The sequence below is a fragment of the Vulpes lagopus genome, chromosome 1 (assembly GCF_018345385.1).
Source record: "Vulpes lagopus strain Blue_001 chromosome 1, ASM1834538v1, whole genome shotgun sequence".
NCBI lineage: Eukaryota > Metazoa > Chordata > Mammalia > Carnivora > Canidae > Vulpes > Vulpes lagopus.
The window spans coordinates 143,182,403-143,200,758 of record NC_054824.1 but is presented as its reverse complement, the minus strand read 5'-3'; the positions used below and the strand labels follow the sequence as shown (position 1 = coordinate 143,200,758).

The following is an 18,356-nucleotide window of genomic DNA, read 5'->3' as shown; positions in this document are numbered from 1 at the left end:
GCTTGCCTTCCACCTTAAAGTTGCTCCTGAACCTTTGAGCTATTGAATAGAAAATGCTGTGATCAGCTCTGCCCCCAGAACTGTGTCCTAACAATGATCTTTCAGAGATTACCTGCTTTCTTACTTCATTTCAGAGATGACCTGCTCCTTATTGGGCCAGGGAATAGAAACTATACTTACGTGGCCCAGGCAGTGAACACAGGAGTGACACTTTTGGGAATCTGGGACCGGAGGCACCCAGGTGTGGCAGATTACATCCCTGTTGCTGTGGAGCATGCCATTGAGCCTGACACCCACCTCACCTTTGTTGGAGATGTCATCTGCTTCAGGACTCACCTCCTCAGCCACAATGGTTTGGATACCTTCCCTTTCTTAACTTTATAGCTGACAGGATGAGAAAGCAACTCATTCCTTAGATAATTTTTTCAAACTGATTTAAATCTGAGGGCCATGGAGTGCCTGGCTGGCTTAGTTAGTAGAGTGTGTGACTCTTGATCTCAAAGTTGTAGGTTCAAGCCCCACGTTGAATGTAGTGATTACTTAAAAAAATAAAATCTTTTTAAAACTTTATTAAAGTTCAATTAAACATATAAGGTATTGGTTTCAGAGGTAGAGGTCAGTGATTCATTGGTCTACATAACACCTAGTGCTCGTTATATCATGTGCCCTCCTTAATGTCCATCATCCAGATACCCCATCCCCCCAGCCCTCACACCTCCACAAATCTTCAGTTTCCTATGATTAAAAGTCTCTTACGGTTTGTCTCCCTCTCTGATTTTGTCTTGTTTTATTTTTTCCTCTCTTCCAAAAATAAAATCTTTTTTTTTTAAGGATTTATTTAGGGGTGCCTGGGTGGCTCAGTTGGTTAAGCATCTGCCTCTTGCTCAGGTCATGATCTCAGGGTCCTGGGATTGAGTCCCACAATGGGCTCCTGGCTCAGCGGGGAGCTTGCTTCTCTCTCTCCCTCTGCCTGCCACTCTCCCTGTTTGTGCTTTCTGTGTCAAATAAATAAAATCTTTAAAAAAAGATAATAAAAACTTTATTTATTTATTTTAGAGACAGAGTGAGAAAGCAAGCACAGTGGGAGCAGGGGCAGAGTGAGAAGGAGAGAGAATCAAGCAGACTCCTGCTGAGGCCAGCCTGAGCTGGGGCTTGATCCCACCACCCTGAGATCATTACCTGAGCCAAAATCAAAAGTCAGATGCTTAACCAAGCCAGCCAGGTGCCCCCCAAAATAAAATCTTTAAAAAAAGTCTGAGGGCCTCTCTAGGAATATTGATCATACACCTCCTGAGTGCTTGGCTCACTGTATTATTATGTAGATGGTGGCAGGTACTTTGCCTTTTCCCTATTTCCAGCTTCTGAAGAAAGGTAATAAGTTGAAGAACACTAAAGGATGAACTAAAAGGAAGGAAAGGGTACTTAGACTTTAGTTCTAGGAACCAATTGTGAGTACACTGTTTTGTGAGGGACATTTGAAGGCCTAACTCTTAAATATGTCATCACTGTAATAAGGTTTGGCCTTGTACTGGGCTAAACTATACTCTTGATCAGCAAAGCATTTCTACTGAGGGCAGCCTGGGTGGCTCAGCAATTTAGCACCTCCTTCAGCTCAGGGTATGATCCTGGAGACCTGGGATGGAGTCCCACGTCGGGCTCCCTTCATGGAGCCTGTTTCTCCCTCTGCCTGTGTCTCTGCTTCTCTTTCTCTCTCTCTCTCTGTCATTCTCTCCCTCCCTCTCTCTCTGATGAATAAATATATTTTTTGAATAAATAAAATCTTAAAAAAAAAAAAAGAAGTACTACTGAGTGCAAGAAAATCCATCTTTGGTTAAGAAATGAGTATTAATTCTCTGGGTTTATAGAAAGCATATTCCAAAGCGGTGCACCCTGCCTGGGTGTATGCTCCCAAATAATCCATCCAAGTAGGACTGGTGGGGGTGGTATGTGGCTCTAGGAACTATGGATCCATGTGTCTGAGTGCAGTGATGTGACATGGGGCAGATTCTGTATATTTAGGGCTTGATGCAGAGGGAGTCTACTTGCTCAGGTCAGATACCCTAATCCATAATGACTGAGTTGCAAGCAACCACCATTAACATGTAATTAGGTTGCCAGAATTGCAGTCTTAAGGTTGTTCATTTCTTTTTTTTTTTTTAAGATTTTATTTATTCATGAGAGACACAGAGAGAGGCAGAGACACAGGCAGAGGGAGAAGCAGGCTCCATGCAGGGAGCCCGATATGGGACTCGATCCCGGGTCTCCAGGATCACATTCTGGGCCGAAGGCAGCACTAAACCACTGAGCTACCCAGGCGTCCCCAGTTGTTCATTTCTTGTCACTGAAACAACACTTGTTACTTTACTCTTTTGCTAGGTTTTGTCAAGAGAGACCCTCTCTCTTCCCTTCTGGAATACTTGGGCATCCTAAATCTATACTACTTTGGATGAGGAAGCAAAAGGATCAGTAATCTAACCTAAATTCAAGGTGGCATTCTTCTGCCACTTTGAGACTTCAGCCAAAGTGAACAATTGTCTCCTGCCAATTATCACCTGTTGCAGTAAGAAAATTATCCCTGGGTGTAAAACGAGTTTTTCCTTTTTTTTTTTTTTTTTTAAGATTTTATTTATTTATTCATGAGAGACAAAGACAGACAGAGGCAGAGACACAAGCAGAGAGAGAAGCAAGCTCCATGCGGGTGCCCGATGTGGAACTTGATCCTGAGACTCCAGGATCACACCTTGGGCCAAAGGCAGGTGCTCAACCACTGAGCCACCTGGGCATCCCAGTCTTTCCTTTTTCCTAAGGAAAAAACATTAAATTCTCCAGCTAAGTAGCTCCTTCTGTGATTCTGAAGATCAGTAGTTCTTGTTTTATTTTGTGGGTATGATGGTATATAAAGGGGAGCATGACACTCAGAAAATGAAGTTATCTTCAGAGCTGGATGTTCCGGGACACCTAGGTGGCTCAGTGGTTGAGCATCTGCCTTTGGCTCAGGGTGTGATCCCAGAGTCCCAGGATCGAGTCCCACATCGGGCTTCCTGCATGGAGCCTGCTTTTCCCTCTGCCTATGTCTCTGCCTCTCTCTCTCATGAATAATTTTTTTTTTTTTTTTTAAGAGCTGGTTGTTTCTCCTAGGAAAGCAGCTCTGTATGCTTGAATGGTCTACTGACATGGAGTCTGAATGAGGTTAGTGAGCATCCATTTAGATAGAGGCTGTGACCAAGTACTTTCTCTTGTCTTTTCTTAGGTGAACCTGGGATATGGATGATGTCCACTGACAACATTCTACAAACAGATACTGGCACTGGAGTGGGAGTAGCCAGGAGTCCAGGAATAGCAGTGGTCTTTCATGACATCCCAGGAGTGGTGAAAACATACCGAGAGGTAACCCTAACAAAGCCAGGGTGACTATTCCGATATTTGGGGGTATGCATATAGAAAACACATCCCAGGAAAAGAAATACACTCACATGTCAAATAGGAAACTAGCCAGAAAACTTTATTGGAACACAAAGCTAAATAGTGATTAGGATTCTTTTTTTAAGATTGTATTTATTTATTCATGAGAGACACAAAGAGAGGCAGAGACATAGGTAGAGGGAGAAGTAGGCTCCCAGGGAGCCCAACATGGGACTCAATCCCCAGTTCCTGGGATCACACCCTGAGCTGAAGGCAGACGCCCAACCACTGAGACACCCAGGTGTCCCAGTGATTACGATTCTTAACCAGAAGAATGACTAGTGTGATTTATACTTTAAAATATTACTGTGGCGGGGCCTCTGGTGGCTCAGTCAGTTCAGTGATTCAGCTCAGGTCATGATCTCAGGGCTGTGAGATGGAGCCTTGCATCAGGCTCTGTGCTCAGCAGGGAGTCTGCTTGATTCTCTTTCTCCCTCTGTTTTTGTCTCTCTCAAATTTTTATTTATTTATTTTTTAAGATTTTATTTATTTATTCATGAGAGACACACAGAGAGAGAGAGAGAGGCAGGCAGAGACATAGGCAGAGGGAGAAGCAGGCTCTATGCAGGGAGCCTGATGTGGGACTCGATCCCGGGACTGTGGGATCATGCCCTGAGCCAAAGGCAGATGCTCAACCACTAAGCCACCCAGGCATCCCCAAATAAAATTTTAAAACAACACCAACCCTCACCCTCCCCCTGCAGAAACATGGTGAGTGGTTTTAAAATCTCTCTCTCTCTCCCTCTCTCCGTCTCCCTCTCCCTCTCACTGTAGCTACTGGTTGGTACTAGACTGTAGGGCAAGGATCGAAGTTGGGAAGCTAGCTATTCTTGAAATGATCCAGGTGAGACATGATGTGGACCAGGGGACCAGGCTGGTAAGAGGTGGTACTGAGAAGTTGGTCAGATTCTAGTGTACTTTATAGGTAGATCCAGTATAATTTCCTGACAGATTATATGTAATGCATCTGATAAAATCAAGAATGACTTCTAATTTAACAAAAAAAAAAATAGCTTTAGGTTTTGTTTTTTTTGTTTTCTGTTTTTTTTAATTTTTTTTTTATTTTTATTTATTTATGATAGTCACAGAGAGAGAGAGGCAGAGACACAGGCAGAGGGAGAAGCAGGCTCCATGCACCGGGAGCCCGACATGGGATTCGATCCTGGGTCTCCAGGATCGCGCCCTGGGCCAAAGGCAGGCGCCAAACCGTTGCGCCACCCAGGGATCCCTAGGTTTTGTTTTTTGTTTTGTTTTGTTTTTTAATTTTTTTGTTTTTTTTTTTAATATTTATTGGGCAGCCCAGGTAGCTCAGCGGTTTAGTGCTGCCTTCAGCCCAGGGTGTGATCCTGGAGACCCGGGATCGAGTCCCATGTTGGGATCCCTGCATGGAGCCTCTTCTCCCTCTACCTGTGTCTCTGCCTCTCTCCCTGTGTCTCTCATGAATATATAAATAAACATAAATAAATAAAATATTTAAAATAAATAATTAAAATTAAAAATATTTATTTATGTATTCATGAGAGACACAGGGAGAGAGGCAGAGACATAGTCAGAGGGAGAAGCAGCCTTCTCACAGGGAGCCTGTTGTGGGACATCCCAGATCCTGGGATCATGACCTGGGCCGAAGGCAGATGCTCAACCACTGAGCCACCCAGACGTCCCAGCTTCAAGTTTTTGACTGAATAGCAAAAAGGACAGCATTGCCATCACTTGAGGGGTGTCTGGGTGGTGCAGTAGGTTAAACATCCGACTCTTGATTTCAGCTCAGGTTGTTATATCAGGGTCCTGAGATTGAGTCCTACATCTGGCTCTGTGCTTAGCGTGGAGTCTGCTTGTCCCTACCCCACCTCTGCTACCCCCCTCTCCACTCATGCTCCCTCTCTCTCTCTCTCTCTCTCTCAAATAAGTAAAATCTGGAGGGAGGGAGAAGGCCGCATGGCTGAATGCTGAGCTGCTGAGTGTGGTTCCCAGGAAAGGGGCCTGGGGTGCATACTGCCTCTGTAATGGCTTGCTGCAAAACATGCTGAATGCTATTTTTACCTTTTACCTTTTTTTGGAAAAGCAAAAATCTTCTTTGGATTTCTTTTCCTTAGGGGAACCACATATTAATGTCTTTCATAAAAGCGATGGGGCTTAATGCAAATTTTCAAAAAGTGGAGGGGTCCCTGTATTTCAAGGAAGGAGGAAGTGATCAGCCATGTCAAATGTTATTGATAGGTCGAGTAAGCTGAAAACAGAAATGACTAATGGGGGATGCCTGGGTTGAGCGGTTGAGCATCTGCCTTTGGCCCAGGGCATGATCCTGGTGCCAGGATCAAGTCCCACGTCTGGCTCCCTGCGAGAAGCCTGCTTCTCCCTCTGCCTGTGTCTCTGCCTTTCTCTCTCTTTCTCTCTCTCTGTTGTCTCTCATGAAGAAATAAATAAAATCTTTAAAAACAAAAAAAAAGAAATGACTAATGGGTTCGCAGTAGAGTATGGTTACTTTGATGAGTGGCTTCAGTGCAGTGATGGGAGCGTAAGTCTGGAGAATTGAGAGGACATGGGGATGGCAGGCATAAAACAGCTCTGTGAAGATCTAGAGTCAAGTTTTTGTTGATCATTTTTTGAGATGGGAGAGATTAAGTTGAGAAGGAAAATGTGATGCAGAAATAGGGAGAATTCCTGAAGCAAGGTGAGATGGGCGAACAAGTGAAGGATGGGCTTGAAGCCTTTCCTCTTTCCCCTGAAATGACTGTCTCCTTCCTCTGTGCCCAGAGGACTTGTTTGTTCCTCCTTACATTACTCAAATGTAACAGCTATTGTTTGTTGAGCATCTACTATGGGCTTAGCATTTTGTGTCTGTGTTTCTTAAATTTTGATTTTACATCCAGTATAATTTTAATCTTAACAACTCTGCAAAGTATTATACCAATTTTTTTAGATGAGTAAATTGCCTAAGATGTGCCTACATAGTACGTGGTGCGTTACTGTACAGAGTTCACAGTCTAGTGGTGATAGAAATCATTACATTTAGGGCAGCCCCGGTGGCGCAGCGGTTTGGCGCCGCCTGCAGCCTGGGTTGCGATTTTGGAGACCCAGGATGCATGGAGCCTGCTTCTCCCTCTGCCTGTGTCTCTGCCTCTCTCTCTCTCTGCGTCTATGAATAAATAAATAAATCTAAAAAAAAAATCATTACATTTAGATTTTTAAAAAATATTTTTACACCCAGGCATCCCCAAATAAAATTTTAAAACAACACCAACCCTCCCCCTGCAGAAACATGGTGAGTGGTTTTAAAATCTCTCTCTCTCTCCCTCTCTCCGTCTCCCTCTCCCTCTCACTGTAGCTACTGGTTGGTACTAGACTGTAGGGCAAGGATCGAAGTTGGGAAGCTAGCTATTCTTGAAATGATCCAGGTGAGACATGATGTGGACCAGGGGACCAGGCTGGTAAGAGGTGGTACTGAGAAGTTGGTCAGATTCTAGTGTACTTTATAGGTAGATCCAGTATAATTTCCTGACAGATTATATGTAATGCATCTGATAAAATCAAGAATGACTTCTAATTTAACAAAAAAAAAAATAGCTTTAGGTTTTGTTTTTTTTGTTTTCTGTTTTTTTTAATTTTTTTTTTATTTTTATTTATTTATGATAGTCACAGAGAGAGAGAGGCAGAGACACAGGCAGAGGGAGAAGCAGGCTCCATGCACCGGGAGCCCGACATGGGATTCGATCCTGGGTCTCCAGGATCGCGCCCTGGGCCAAAGGCAGGCGCCAAACCGTTGCGCCACCCAGGGATCCCTAGGTTTTGTTTTTTGTTTTGTTTTGTTTTTTAATTTTTTTGTTTTTTTTTTTAATATTTATTGGGCAGCCCAGGTAGCTCAGCGGTTTAGTGCTGCCTTCAGCCCAGGGTGTGATCCTGGAGACCCGGGATCGAGTCCCATGTTGGGATCCCTGCATGGAGCCTCTTCTCCCTCTACCTGTGTCTCTGCCTCTCTCCCTGTGTCTCTCATGAATATATAAATAAACATAAATAAATAAAATATTTAAAATAAATAATTAAAATTAAAAATATTTATTTATGTATTCATGAGAGACACAGGGAGAGAGGCAGAGACATAGTCAGAGGGAGAAGCAGCCTTCTCACAGGGAGCCTGTTGTGGGACATCCCAGATCCTGGGATCATGACCTGGGCCGAAGGCAGATGCTCAACCACTGAGCCACCCAGACGTCCCAGCTTCAAGTTTTTGACTGAATAGCAAAAAGGACAGCATTGCCATCACTTGAGGGGTGTCTGGGTGGTGCAGTAGGTTAAACATCCGACTCTTGATTTCAGCTCAGGTTGTTATATCAGGGTCCTGAGATTGAGTCCTACATCTGGCTCTGTGCTTAGCGTGGAGTCTGCTTGTCCCTACCCCACCTCTGCTACCCCCCTCTCCACTCATGCTCCCTCTCTCTCTCTCTCTCTCTCTCAAATAAGTAAAATCTGGAGGGAGGGAGAAGGCCGCATGGCTGAATGCTGAGCTGCTGAGTGTGGTTCCCAGGAAAGGGGCCTGGGGTGCATACTGCCTCTGTAATGGCTTGCTGCAAAACATGCTGAATGCTATTTTTACCTTTTACCTTTTTTTGGAAAAGCAAAAATCTTCTTTGGATTTCTTTTCCTTAGGGGAACCACATATTAATGTCTTTCATAAAAGCGATGGGGCTTAATGCAAATTTTCAAAAAGTGGAGGGGTCCCTGTATTTCAAGGAAGGAGGAAGTGATCAGCCATGTCAAATGTTATTGATAGGTCGAGTAAGCTGAAAACAGAAATGACTAATGGGGGATGCCTGGGTTGAGCGGTTGAGCATCTGCCTTTGGCCCAGGGCATGATCCTGGTGCCAGGATCAAGTCCCACGTCTGGCTCCCTGCGAGAAGCCTGCTTCTCCCTCTGCCTGTGTCTCTGCCTTTCTCTCTCTTTCTCTCTCTCTGTTGTCTCTCATGAAGAAATAAATAAAATCTTTAAAAACAAAAAAAAAGAAATGACTAATGGGTTCGCAGTAGAGTATGGTTACTTTGATGAGTGGCTTCAGTGCAGTGATGGGAGCGTAAGTCTGGAGAATTGAGAGGACATGGGGATGGCAGGCATAAAACAGCTCTGTGAAGATCTAGAGTCAAGTTTTTGTTGATCATTTTTTGAGATGGGAGAGATTAAGTTGAGAAGGAAAATGTGATGCAGAAATAGGGAGAATTCCTGAAGCAAGGTGAGATGGGCGAACAAGTGAAGGATGGGCTTGAAGCCTTTCCTCTTTCCCCTGAAATGACTGTCTCCTTCCTCTGTGCCCAGAGGACTTGTTTGTTCCTCCTTACATTACTCAAATGTAACAGCTATTGTTTGTTGAGCATCTACTATGGGCTTAGCATTTTGTGTCTGTGTTTCTTAAATTTTGATTTTACATCCAGTATAATTTTAATCTTAACAACTCTGCAAAGTATTATACCAATTTTTTTAGATGAGTAAATTGCCTAAGATGTGCCTACATAGTACGTGGTGCGTTACTGTACAGAGTTCACAGTCTAGTGGTGATAGAAATCATTACATTTAGGGCAGCCCCGGTGGCGCAGCGGTTTGGCGCCGCCTGCAGCCTGGGTTGCGATTTTGGAGACCCAGGATGCATGGAGCCTGCTTCTCCCTCTGCCTGTGTCTCTGCCTCTCTCTCTCTCTGCGTCTATGAATAAATAAATAAATCTAAAAAAAAAATCATTACATTTAGATTTTTAAAAAATATTTTATTTATTTATTCATGAGAAACACAGAGAGAGGCAGAGACAGGAGAAGCAGGCTCCTTGCAAGGAGCCCTCAAGGAGCCCAATATGGCACTCAATCCCAGGACTCTGGGATCACGCCCTGAGCCAAAGGCAGACACTCAACGACTGAGCCACCCAGGCATCCCATATTTAGTTCCCCCCCCCCACACACACACATTTAGTTTAAATAACTACAACATAACTGACCAGTGCTTTACAAGTGACATGTCAGAAATGCTCCTTGAGTCTAGACACACCTGGCTGCCTTAGTTGGGGGAACATGCAATTCTTGATGTACAGCTTTAAAGAAAAAATTGTCAACTTAAAAAATAAATTGCTCTTAGAATACAGAAGAGGGGTGCCTTACTGGCTCAGTCAGTTAAGTGTCTGACTCTTGATTTCGGCTTGGGTCATTATCTAGGAGCATGGGATTAAGCCCTGAGTTGCGCTGAGTGCTCAGCACAGAGTTTGCTTCTCTCCCTCTCCCTTCCCTCCCCCCACCCAACATTCTTGCTTTCTCTCTCAAATAGGTGGCTAAGTCTTAAAAAAAAAAAAAAAATGCAGAAGAAAGTCCTTTAATACTGCTTAGACACTAAGGCTAAATTTTCTAGAAGTGACATTTAAAAAAAATATTTTATTTCTCTACTTATTTGAGAGAGAGAGCACATACAAGCAGGGGCAGCGGCAGGAGAAACAGACTCCCCAGTGAGCAGGGAGCCTGATGTGGGGACCCCAGAATCATGACCTGAGTCAAAGGCAAATGCTTTACCGACTGAGCCACCCAGGCACCCCTTTAGTGTCACTTTAGAAGTGACACTTAAACCTAATCTTGAGGGGATCCCTGGGTGGCTCAGCGGTTTGGCACCTGCCTTTGGCCCAGGGTGCGATCCTGGAGTCCCGGGATCCAGTCCCACGTCGGGCTTCCTGCATAGAGCCTGCTTCTTCCTCTGCCTGTGTCTCTGCCTCTTTCTCCCTTATGTCTATCATGAATAAATAAATAAAATCTTAAAAAAAAAACAACCTAATCTTGAGATCTGAGTCATGGCACACAAAACAATAAACAGTGTCTTGAGGATTAGGAATTTGGCAGATAAGAGAAAGCATTTTATTTTCTCTTTAAGATATATTTATTTTAGAGAGAGAATATGCACAAGTTGGAGAGGGGCAGAGAGAGAGAATCTCAAGCAGACTCCCCACCAAGCCAAGTGCAGAGGCTGTCGTGGGGCTCTGTCTCACGACCCTGAGGATCATGACCTGAGTGAAACCAAGAGTCAGGCACTTAACCAACAGAGCCACCCAGATGCCCCAAAAGAACAGGTTATTTTAGACTAAAGGCGTAGATGTGCAAAGGCAAACAAAAGTAGATGTTGCTTGAAGACCAATGAATAAATCAGGGTGGCTTCAGCAAAAGTTTATAAAGGTAGAAAGGGAAAATCAGATAACATCTAAAGAGAACTTCTATGGTGAGCAGATGAGTGGGCTGGGGGCAGAGGCGGCATGAGAAGACAACCTGAGGAGACTGAGAAGGGTCTCAGTGCTAGGAAAGCAAGAAGAGAGGGGATCACAAGGGAGGAAGCCGTCTGTGCTGTCAGAGGCTACAGAGAAGTCAAAAGGTTGTGATCTCGTAGTCCGTGTACTTTGTTTTTTATTTTCTTGAGAGAGAGAATGTGAGTGGGTGGTGGATGGGGATGGTGGCGGGGAGGAAGAGGGAAAAGCAGACGCCTTGCTGAGGGGCTCCATCCCAGGACCCCGGGACCATGACTTGAGCCTAAGGAAGGCAATTGATTGAGCCACCCAGGCGCCCCCTAGTTTGTGTCCTTTATAAAATCATCACTAGGGGATCCCTGGGTGACTCAGCAGTTTAGTGCCTGGCTTCAGCCCAGGGCCTGATCTTGGAGTCCTGGGATTGAGTCCCACGTCCTGCTCCCTGCATGGAGCCTGCTTCTCCCTCTGCCTGTGTCTCTGATTCTCTCTCTCTCTCTCTCTCTCTATGTCTCTCATGAATAAATAAATAATTTTTTTAACTTTTTTTTTTAATTTTTATTTATTTATGATAGTCACACACAGAGATAGAGAGGCAGAGACATAGGCAGAGGGAGAAGCAGGCTCCATGCACCGAGAGCCCGATGTGGGATTCGATCCCGGGTCTCCAGGATCGCACCCTGGGCCAAAGGCAGGCACTAAACCGCTGCGCCACCCAGGGATCCCTTTTTTTTAAAATCATCACTTAATTATTCACTAACTAGCAGATACTCACTGAGGCCTCTTCTGTGTCATCCCTGTACCAGGCTCTGGAAACACAAAGATAAAAAAAGCCAAACTCCTTTCCTTACTGAGCTTTTAATGTCACTAACTTGCTTTCAAGGGCCTTTAATATTTGCAAAGCAAAAATCTGTGGTAGTACTGAGGAGACTATATTATAATATACGTTTACTATAATGACACAATGTCATGAATAATGACATATAATATACATGAAGTTGAAGATATTTGGGGAGAAAGGATCATAATTATCTTCTCTCATTGTAATCATTAAGCACTTGCCTTAAAGACAAGGCACAGGCAGCCCCGGTAGCTTAGTGGTTTAGCGCCACCTTCAGCCTGGGGCGTGATCCTGGGGACCCGGGATCGAGACCCATGTCAGGCTCCCTGCATGGAGTCTGCTTCTCTCTGCCTGTCTCTCTCTGTTTCTGTCTCTAATGGATAAATAAAATCTTAAAAAAAAAAAAAAGACAAGGCACAATACAGGATATACAAAGATAAATTAGGGTTCTCCACTGAAGAACTTAGATTCTAATAGGAGTGATTTTTGACAAAAAAATACCTGCAATACAAGACAGAACATTACAAATATTATTGAGAGAAACAAAGTACTTTGGAGTTTCAGAAAAGGCTAAGATATTATGTAACTAAAAGAAGCCTTTCTAAAGAAAGTTGCACTTGTCTTCAAAGGCATTTTAATAGGGAGTCATCCAAAGGGAAAGATGTCAAACGGAATAATGGACAAAGACCAACTTTTAGGAAAAAATATTTTCTTCTCAAAGGTAAACAGATTTTGTAGTTCTTAAATATGTGATGAAATAGAAGGGCAGTTTGCACTTGTGTGAAACAGATGCTTTTGGCTGAATAATTTATGAAGCCTAGAAAGGGAGGGAACAATATTTTCTAAGAATTTAGGTACAGATTTTCCTTTGGTTTGTTGACAGGTGGTGGTCAATGCATCATCAAGATTAACACTCAGTTTTGACCTCAAGACCCACCTCACCAATACCCCCAATTCAACTGTGTTCAAGCTCTTCATTACCACTGGCAGAAACGGTGCTAATCTTAAAGGTCAGGAATCTCTTTATATGTCTGGGTGATTGTTTCCAACTTTCCCATCCTCCTTCAACTCATTTGAAGACTAGTAATCCAAATTTCCTAGACTAGTAATCCAAATTTCCTTTAATTTCAGAGCCAACTCTACCTTAACAAATAAATCACAGGGATGCCTGGATGGCTCAGTGATTGAGCATCTGCCTTTGGCTCAGGACATGATCCCGGAGTCCCGGGATCAGGTCCTGCTTCGGGCTCCCTGCAGGAAGCCTGCTTCTCCCTCTGCCTATGTCTCTGTCTCTCTCTGTGTGTGCGTCTCTCATGAATAAATAAAATCTTTGATAAATCACTGACAGCTATGACCTCACAAATGACTGGATATCAGGTTTTGATATAGGCTAAATCTAGTCACTTGTTTTTCTAGTTATAACCTTGCCTGAGAAGTGGCCTAAACAAGGGATTTCCAAACATGGCTGATTTTCAAGGATACCCATGAAAAGTTTTTAAAAATATGGTCTTAGGCTTCATCCAGAGATTGAATAAGTTTGGGATAAGGCCTAAGACCCAATTCTTTTCCAGCTTCTCTAGATTTAAGAACTGTTGGGGGAATCCCTGGGTGGCTCAGCGGTTTTGTGCCTGCCTTTGGCCCAGGGCGCAATCCTGGAGTCCTGGGATCGAGTCCCGCGTCGGGCTCCCGGCATGGAGCCTGCTTCTCTCTCTGCCTCTCTCTCTCTCTATCATGAATAAATAAATTTTTTAAAAAATCTTAAAAAAAATTAAAAAAAAAAAAAGAACGGTTGGAGTAGGCAACATCTTAACTGTTACTTGCTCAGCACATTTACTTTGTGGTGTTTTTTTGTTATTGGGCTATAATTTAGTGTCAAAAAAAGGTGAGGGTGTGGTGCCTGACTGGCTCAGAGGTGCGTGAAACTGTTGATCTCAGGGTCTTGAGTTCAAGCCCCACATTGGGTATAGAAATTCCTATATATATATATATATATATATATATATATATATATATATATTTTTTTTTTTTTTTTTTTTTAAGATTTTATTTATTCATGAGAGACAAAGAGAGGCAGACGCATAGGCAGAGGGAGAAGCAGACTCCCTGCAAGTTCTGATGTGGGACTCGATGCCAGGATCTCAGGATCATGACCTGAGCCAAAGGCAGATGCTCAACCACTGAGCCACCCACGTGCCCCTAAAGATTACTTTTTTAAAAAATAATAAAAATCATTAAAGAGTAGAGGAAAGAAAACTAAAATACAAGAAACTCCTAATAGATTCTAGTGTGCTATGTTAGCAGTTTTTATATATTTTATCTCATTTGACAATCTTTGTTTTTTTGTCTTTTTTTATTTTTTATTTTTTATTTTTTTAAATTTTCTTATTTATTTATGATAGTCACAGAGAGAGAGAGAGAGAGAGAGAGAGAGAGAGAGAGAGGCAGAGAAACAGGCAGAGGGAGAAGCAGGCTCCATGCACCGGGAGTCCGATGTGGGATTCGATCCCGGGTCTCCAGGATAGTGCCCTGGGCCAAAGGCAGGCGCCAAACCGCTGCGCCACCCAGGGATCCCTTTTGTCTTTTTTTAAAGTAGGCTCCATGCCCTGTACCCAACATGGGGCTTGAACTCACACCTTGAGATCAAGACCTGAGCTGGATCAAGAGTCGGATGTTTAACCGACTGAGCCACCCAGACGCCCCTCATTTAACAATCTTATGTAATTATTATCATCATTATAAAAGTGAGAAATACCAAATCTAAGAGCAAGTAACATGTACAAGGTAACAATTAGTGGCAGAAGTGGTAGATCTTCCCACTCCAAAGTCCACATAAATTCTTTAATTCTTTTTTTTTTTAAGAAAGAACAAATTCTAATTTTTTTTTGCCAAGAGAACATGCAAAACTAAAGTCCAGAATATAATTACTATCTATAAGTTTATTATTCTTTTTTATTTTTTTAATATTTTATTTATTTATTCATGAGAGGCAGGGGGGACGGGCGGCAGAGAGAGGCAGAAACACAGGCAGAGGGAGAAGCAGGCTCCATGCAGGGAGCCCAACACAGGACTCCATCCCGGGTCTCCAGGATCACGTCCTGGACTGAAGGTGGCGCTAAACTGCTGAGCCACCTGGGCTGACCTATCTATAAAGTATAATTGCCCTTTTTGTCCTTAAATTTTTAAACTTATTTTATTTTCAGATTATTTAATTTTATCATAGTATAAGTATATATAATATATAAATATTTGATTTTTAAAGTTTTCAAGGTTCTTTTACAAAGTACTGTTTATAACCTATCCACTCATTATTGTCTATCTTATGATTTACACCTTGCAATTTTTTTCCCCCAGAATCTAAGACAACTGATTTTATTACAAAACTCATGAAACAGCTCCTTTGCTATTACTTGCTGATAGTTTCCAAAAGATAAGAATGGTCACTGGACTACTGGCAGCTAAGAAAGAGTTTCAACCAACTGAGACCATTAAGAAACTGTGCAGGGGAAAATCTTGTTAACAGGACACCACCTCCTATTTAATCTAGAATGTCATCCATTGCAGCTGACCCAACCATGGCACCAGTCCATTTCTTGCTGGCTGTGTGGCTTCTGTTTAAGATACCATTTGTAATAAAATTCTAGAGATCTCTAATTTGAATCACACTGCAATTGGTTATGGGAAACAAACCTTCTTAGACTGAAAAGCTACCTTGCAACTGTAATAGCTGTCTAGTTTCACTAGAGTCTATCTCATTTCCACTGATGAATTCCAAAAACTTTTGAAAGAGGGCCCCTATGATATTGATAATGGAAGCCCCCACTATAGTCATTCACAAACCAGCAAAAGCAAGGGTCTTAGCTATTCTTTCACCTTGATTGTAGCAGGAGCCAACAGGGCTGGCCAGATCAGAGAGAACTGACCCTCTTTTTCACTATTTTTTTAAAATGATCTCTACATTGGGTGATGTGGGCCTTGAACTCACAACCCTGAGATCGAGTTGCATGCTCTTCTGACTAAGCCAGCCAGCTGCCACCCCTTTTCCCTCCTTTAATAAGAAATGATTTATTCGGGATCCCTGGGTGGCACAGCGGTTTGGCGCCTGCCTTTGGCCCAGGGCGCGATCCTGGAGACCTGGGATCGAATCCCACGTCGGGCTCCCGGTGCATGGAGCCTGCTTCTCCCTCTGCCTGTGTCTCTGCCTCTCTGTCTCTCTCTGTGTGACTATCATGAATAAATAAATAAAATCTTAAAAAAAAAAAGAAATGATTTATTCATGGGGGGGGGGGCAGAAGGAGGAATCTCCAGCAGACTCCTGCTGGGCACAGAGCCTGACACAGGACTCAAACTCATAACCCCGAGATCACAACCTGAGCCCAAACCCAAGAGTCAGATGCTCAACCAATTGAGCATCTTTCCCTTTCCCTTTTTTTTTTCTTAAATCAAATTGCTACCTATATATGTTTCCTCTTTCACAAATTCTTAAGGCAGTTATTTATCTTTTTTCTGCTTATTAGGATCCTGTACCCCAAGTCAGGCCTTGGCCATTACAACAATACTTCTTCCTGAGACCCTTGTGCTATGCCATGTACAGTTCAGTAATACTTTGCTAGACATCCCAGCAAGCAAAATCTTCAATGTCCATGCAGGTTTCAGCATGGAGAAAGGTGGGTCCCACCAGCTGGATCTGGTGCCCTTGTTTCCATCTCTAACAGTTGTCACTTCCTTATTGGATTGCAATTGCACTTTCCAGTTTCATTGACTATATAACAATGGAAACTTTCTCAACCAACATTTTTGTTCAGTCTCTGTATCACCCTGTGCTTTTCTGTTATAGTCTTCTATTTTCTTCTTAGCTAGTCACTGTTATCTCTAGGCTTGGATCATTCATCTTTAACCCCCCAGAAAGCAGCAGTGTTTGTTGTTGAACTGAAGGATATTCCAAGCAGAGTAGCATTAACTAGCATAAAGTAGAAATAGGCATGACATTGGAATGCTTTCATATTAATCAACTGATCCAAAATGGGAGAATTCATGTCAAACATGACGTATAAATAGGACAATATTACAGCCTAAGACCTGCTCCAAGGCCAGGCACTATGGTGTGAATACTGATTACTGAGCAGCTCACTCAGCAAACTAGTGGGCACTGAACTGACTACTGAGTGCAAAGACAGACCATGGTTGTAAACAGGAGAGCAAGACACGGCTTTTCATTTTCATCAGCGCTGTATACGGAATAGACGCATGAGATGCTGCAGAGGTAGGAGGAAGAGCATCAACCTCGAACCCAGGGCTTAGAGTGCAGTTTTACACAGCAAGGCCTGTGGAAGGGTGACATCTCAGGACACAGAGCTCCAAGCTTGGCAGGACACAGAAAGGAGAGGGAAGAGTGGGAGGCAGGGAGGCCAATGAAGGGGCCACTGCAGTACTCCAAGTACGAACTGATGAGAGTCTAGCCCAGAGTAACAGGGAGATGTATATAGAGGGGCAGATGTCAGAGACATTTCAAAAAATAAGTTAGCAAGATTTGGAGGATAGTTGGATTTAGGAATGAAGGAAAGGGTGTCTGTCAAAAACCAGCTGACTTTGAGCATGGATAATTAGAACAATACTGTTGTCAGAAATAAGGCCATCTAAGGCCACTGAGATACAGTCAGAGACATGACTAAGCCACACTCTCAAAGCGTCTTTCACAAACCTTTTCCTGATCTCAGCAACTCTTGGTTACTTCATTCTATATATTCAGTTTCCCGTTTGCACTGTGTTATTTATTACTACCTGACATGTTGATTTAAACAAGTTCAAACTTAGGTTGCCTGGGACTGTTTTCTTTGGTATCCTCCCCCTCTAGAGGCCAATAATTTGCTAATAGTAAACACTCAAAGTTGAGTTCACATTTTCTTCTGAATTTGCTTCCATTTTGTCTCTGAACCTTCCTGCTCAGTTTTTCATCTTTTCTTCAGGAGTTTATGTCTGCCTAATCAAGGTTCGACCCCAGTCAGAAGAGCTGCTACAGGCCCTCAGTGTGGCTGACACCTCAGTCTATGGGTGGGCTACATTGGTCAGTGAACGGAGCAGGAACGGAATGCAAAGAATCCTCATTCCTTTCATCCCAGCCTTTTACATCAATCAGTCAGAAGTGGTTCTCAGCCACAGACAAGACATCGGGGAGATAAGAGTGCTGGGGGTCGACAGAGTTCTTGAGAAGCTAGAGGTATATGAAGCACTGAACCAAAAACATAATGGAGATCAAGGTTTTGGAAAAGGAGTCTTCATTCTTAGTCCAAGGGCAAAGGAAGAGTTATGGAGTGACTTGATAAAATTCACCATGGGGGCTGTTTCTTAAAGCATAATGAAGAAAACCTATCCCATTCACAATGGCAGGGGACTCCCAGAATCCAAAATTTAGGTCATGAGCTTTGTCAGTCCAGAAGATAATACCAGTGTTCTCTTAAAAAAATATTTGATTCTAGTTTAAAAGTCAAAAAAGAAATTTGAGAGTGAGGGTGGGCAGGGGGTGGCAGAGGGTGTTAAATATCCAAGCAGACTCCTGCTGAGCATGGAACCCCATGACCCATGAGGTCAGGACCTGAGCCAAATCCAAGAATCGAACGCTTGACTGATTGAGCCACACAGGCACCGCTAGTTCAGAGCTTTCTGGAAACCTAGTTCATCCTCACAAATCATTTTCTTCCTTATCTACTTCAACACATCTAAGTGTGAAAAAGCAGATGACTTATTGTCAGATTGCTAGCTAGTAATACGGGGATCTTACTGTATGTTTAAGATTGGAATGCAATATTGA

At 43.1% G+C, this 18,356-nt stretch overlaps 1 protein-coding gene across 3 annotated transcripts in view; it reads left to right on the top strand.

Annotated features, from left to right (window-relative positions):
* Window positions 1–18,356, top strand: part of NUP210L (nucleoporin 210 like) — an 86,436-nt gene that overhangs the window by 64,475 nt on the left and 3,605 nt on the right. For all 3 annotated transcript variants that reach the window (XM_041744365.1, XM_041744358.1, XM_041744349.1), the window contains 5 exons: window positions 135–352; window positions 3,251–3,387; window positions 12,435–12,561; window positions 16,066–16,215; window positions 17,515–17,765. In XM_041744365.1, coding sequence (XP_041600299.1) covers window positions 135–352; window positions 3,251–3,387; window positions 12,435–12,561; window positions 16,066–16,215; window positions 17,515–17,765 — 883 coding nt within the window. The remainder of the gene's footprint in view (window positions 1–134; window positions 353–3,250; window positions 3,388–12,434; window positions 12,562–16,065; window positions 16,216–17,514; window positions 17,766–18,356) is intronic.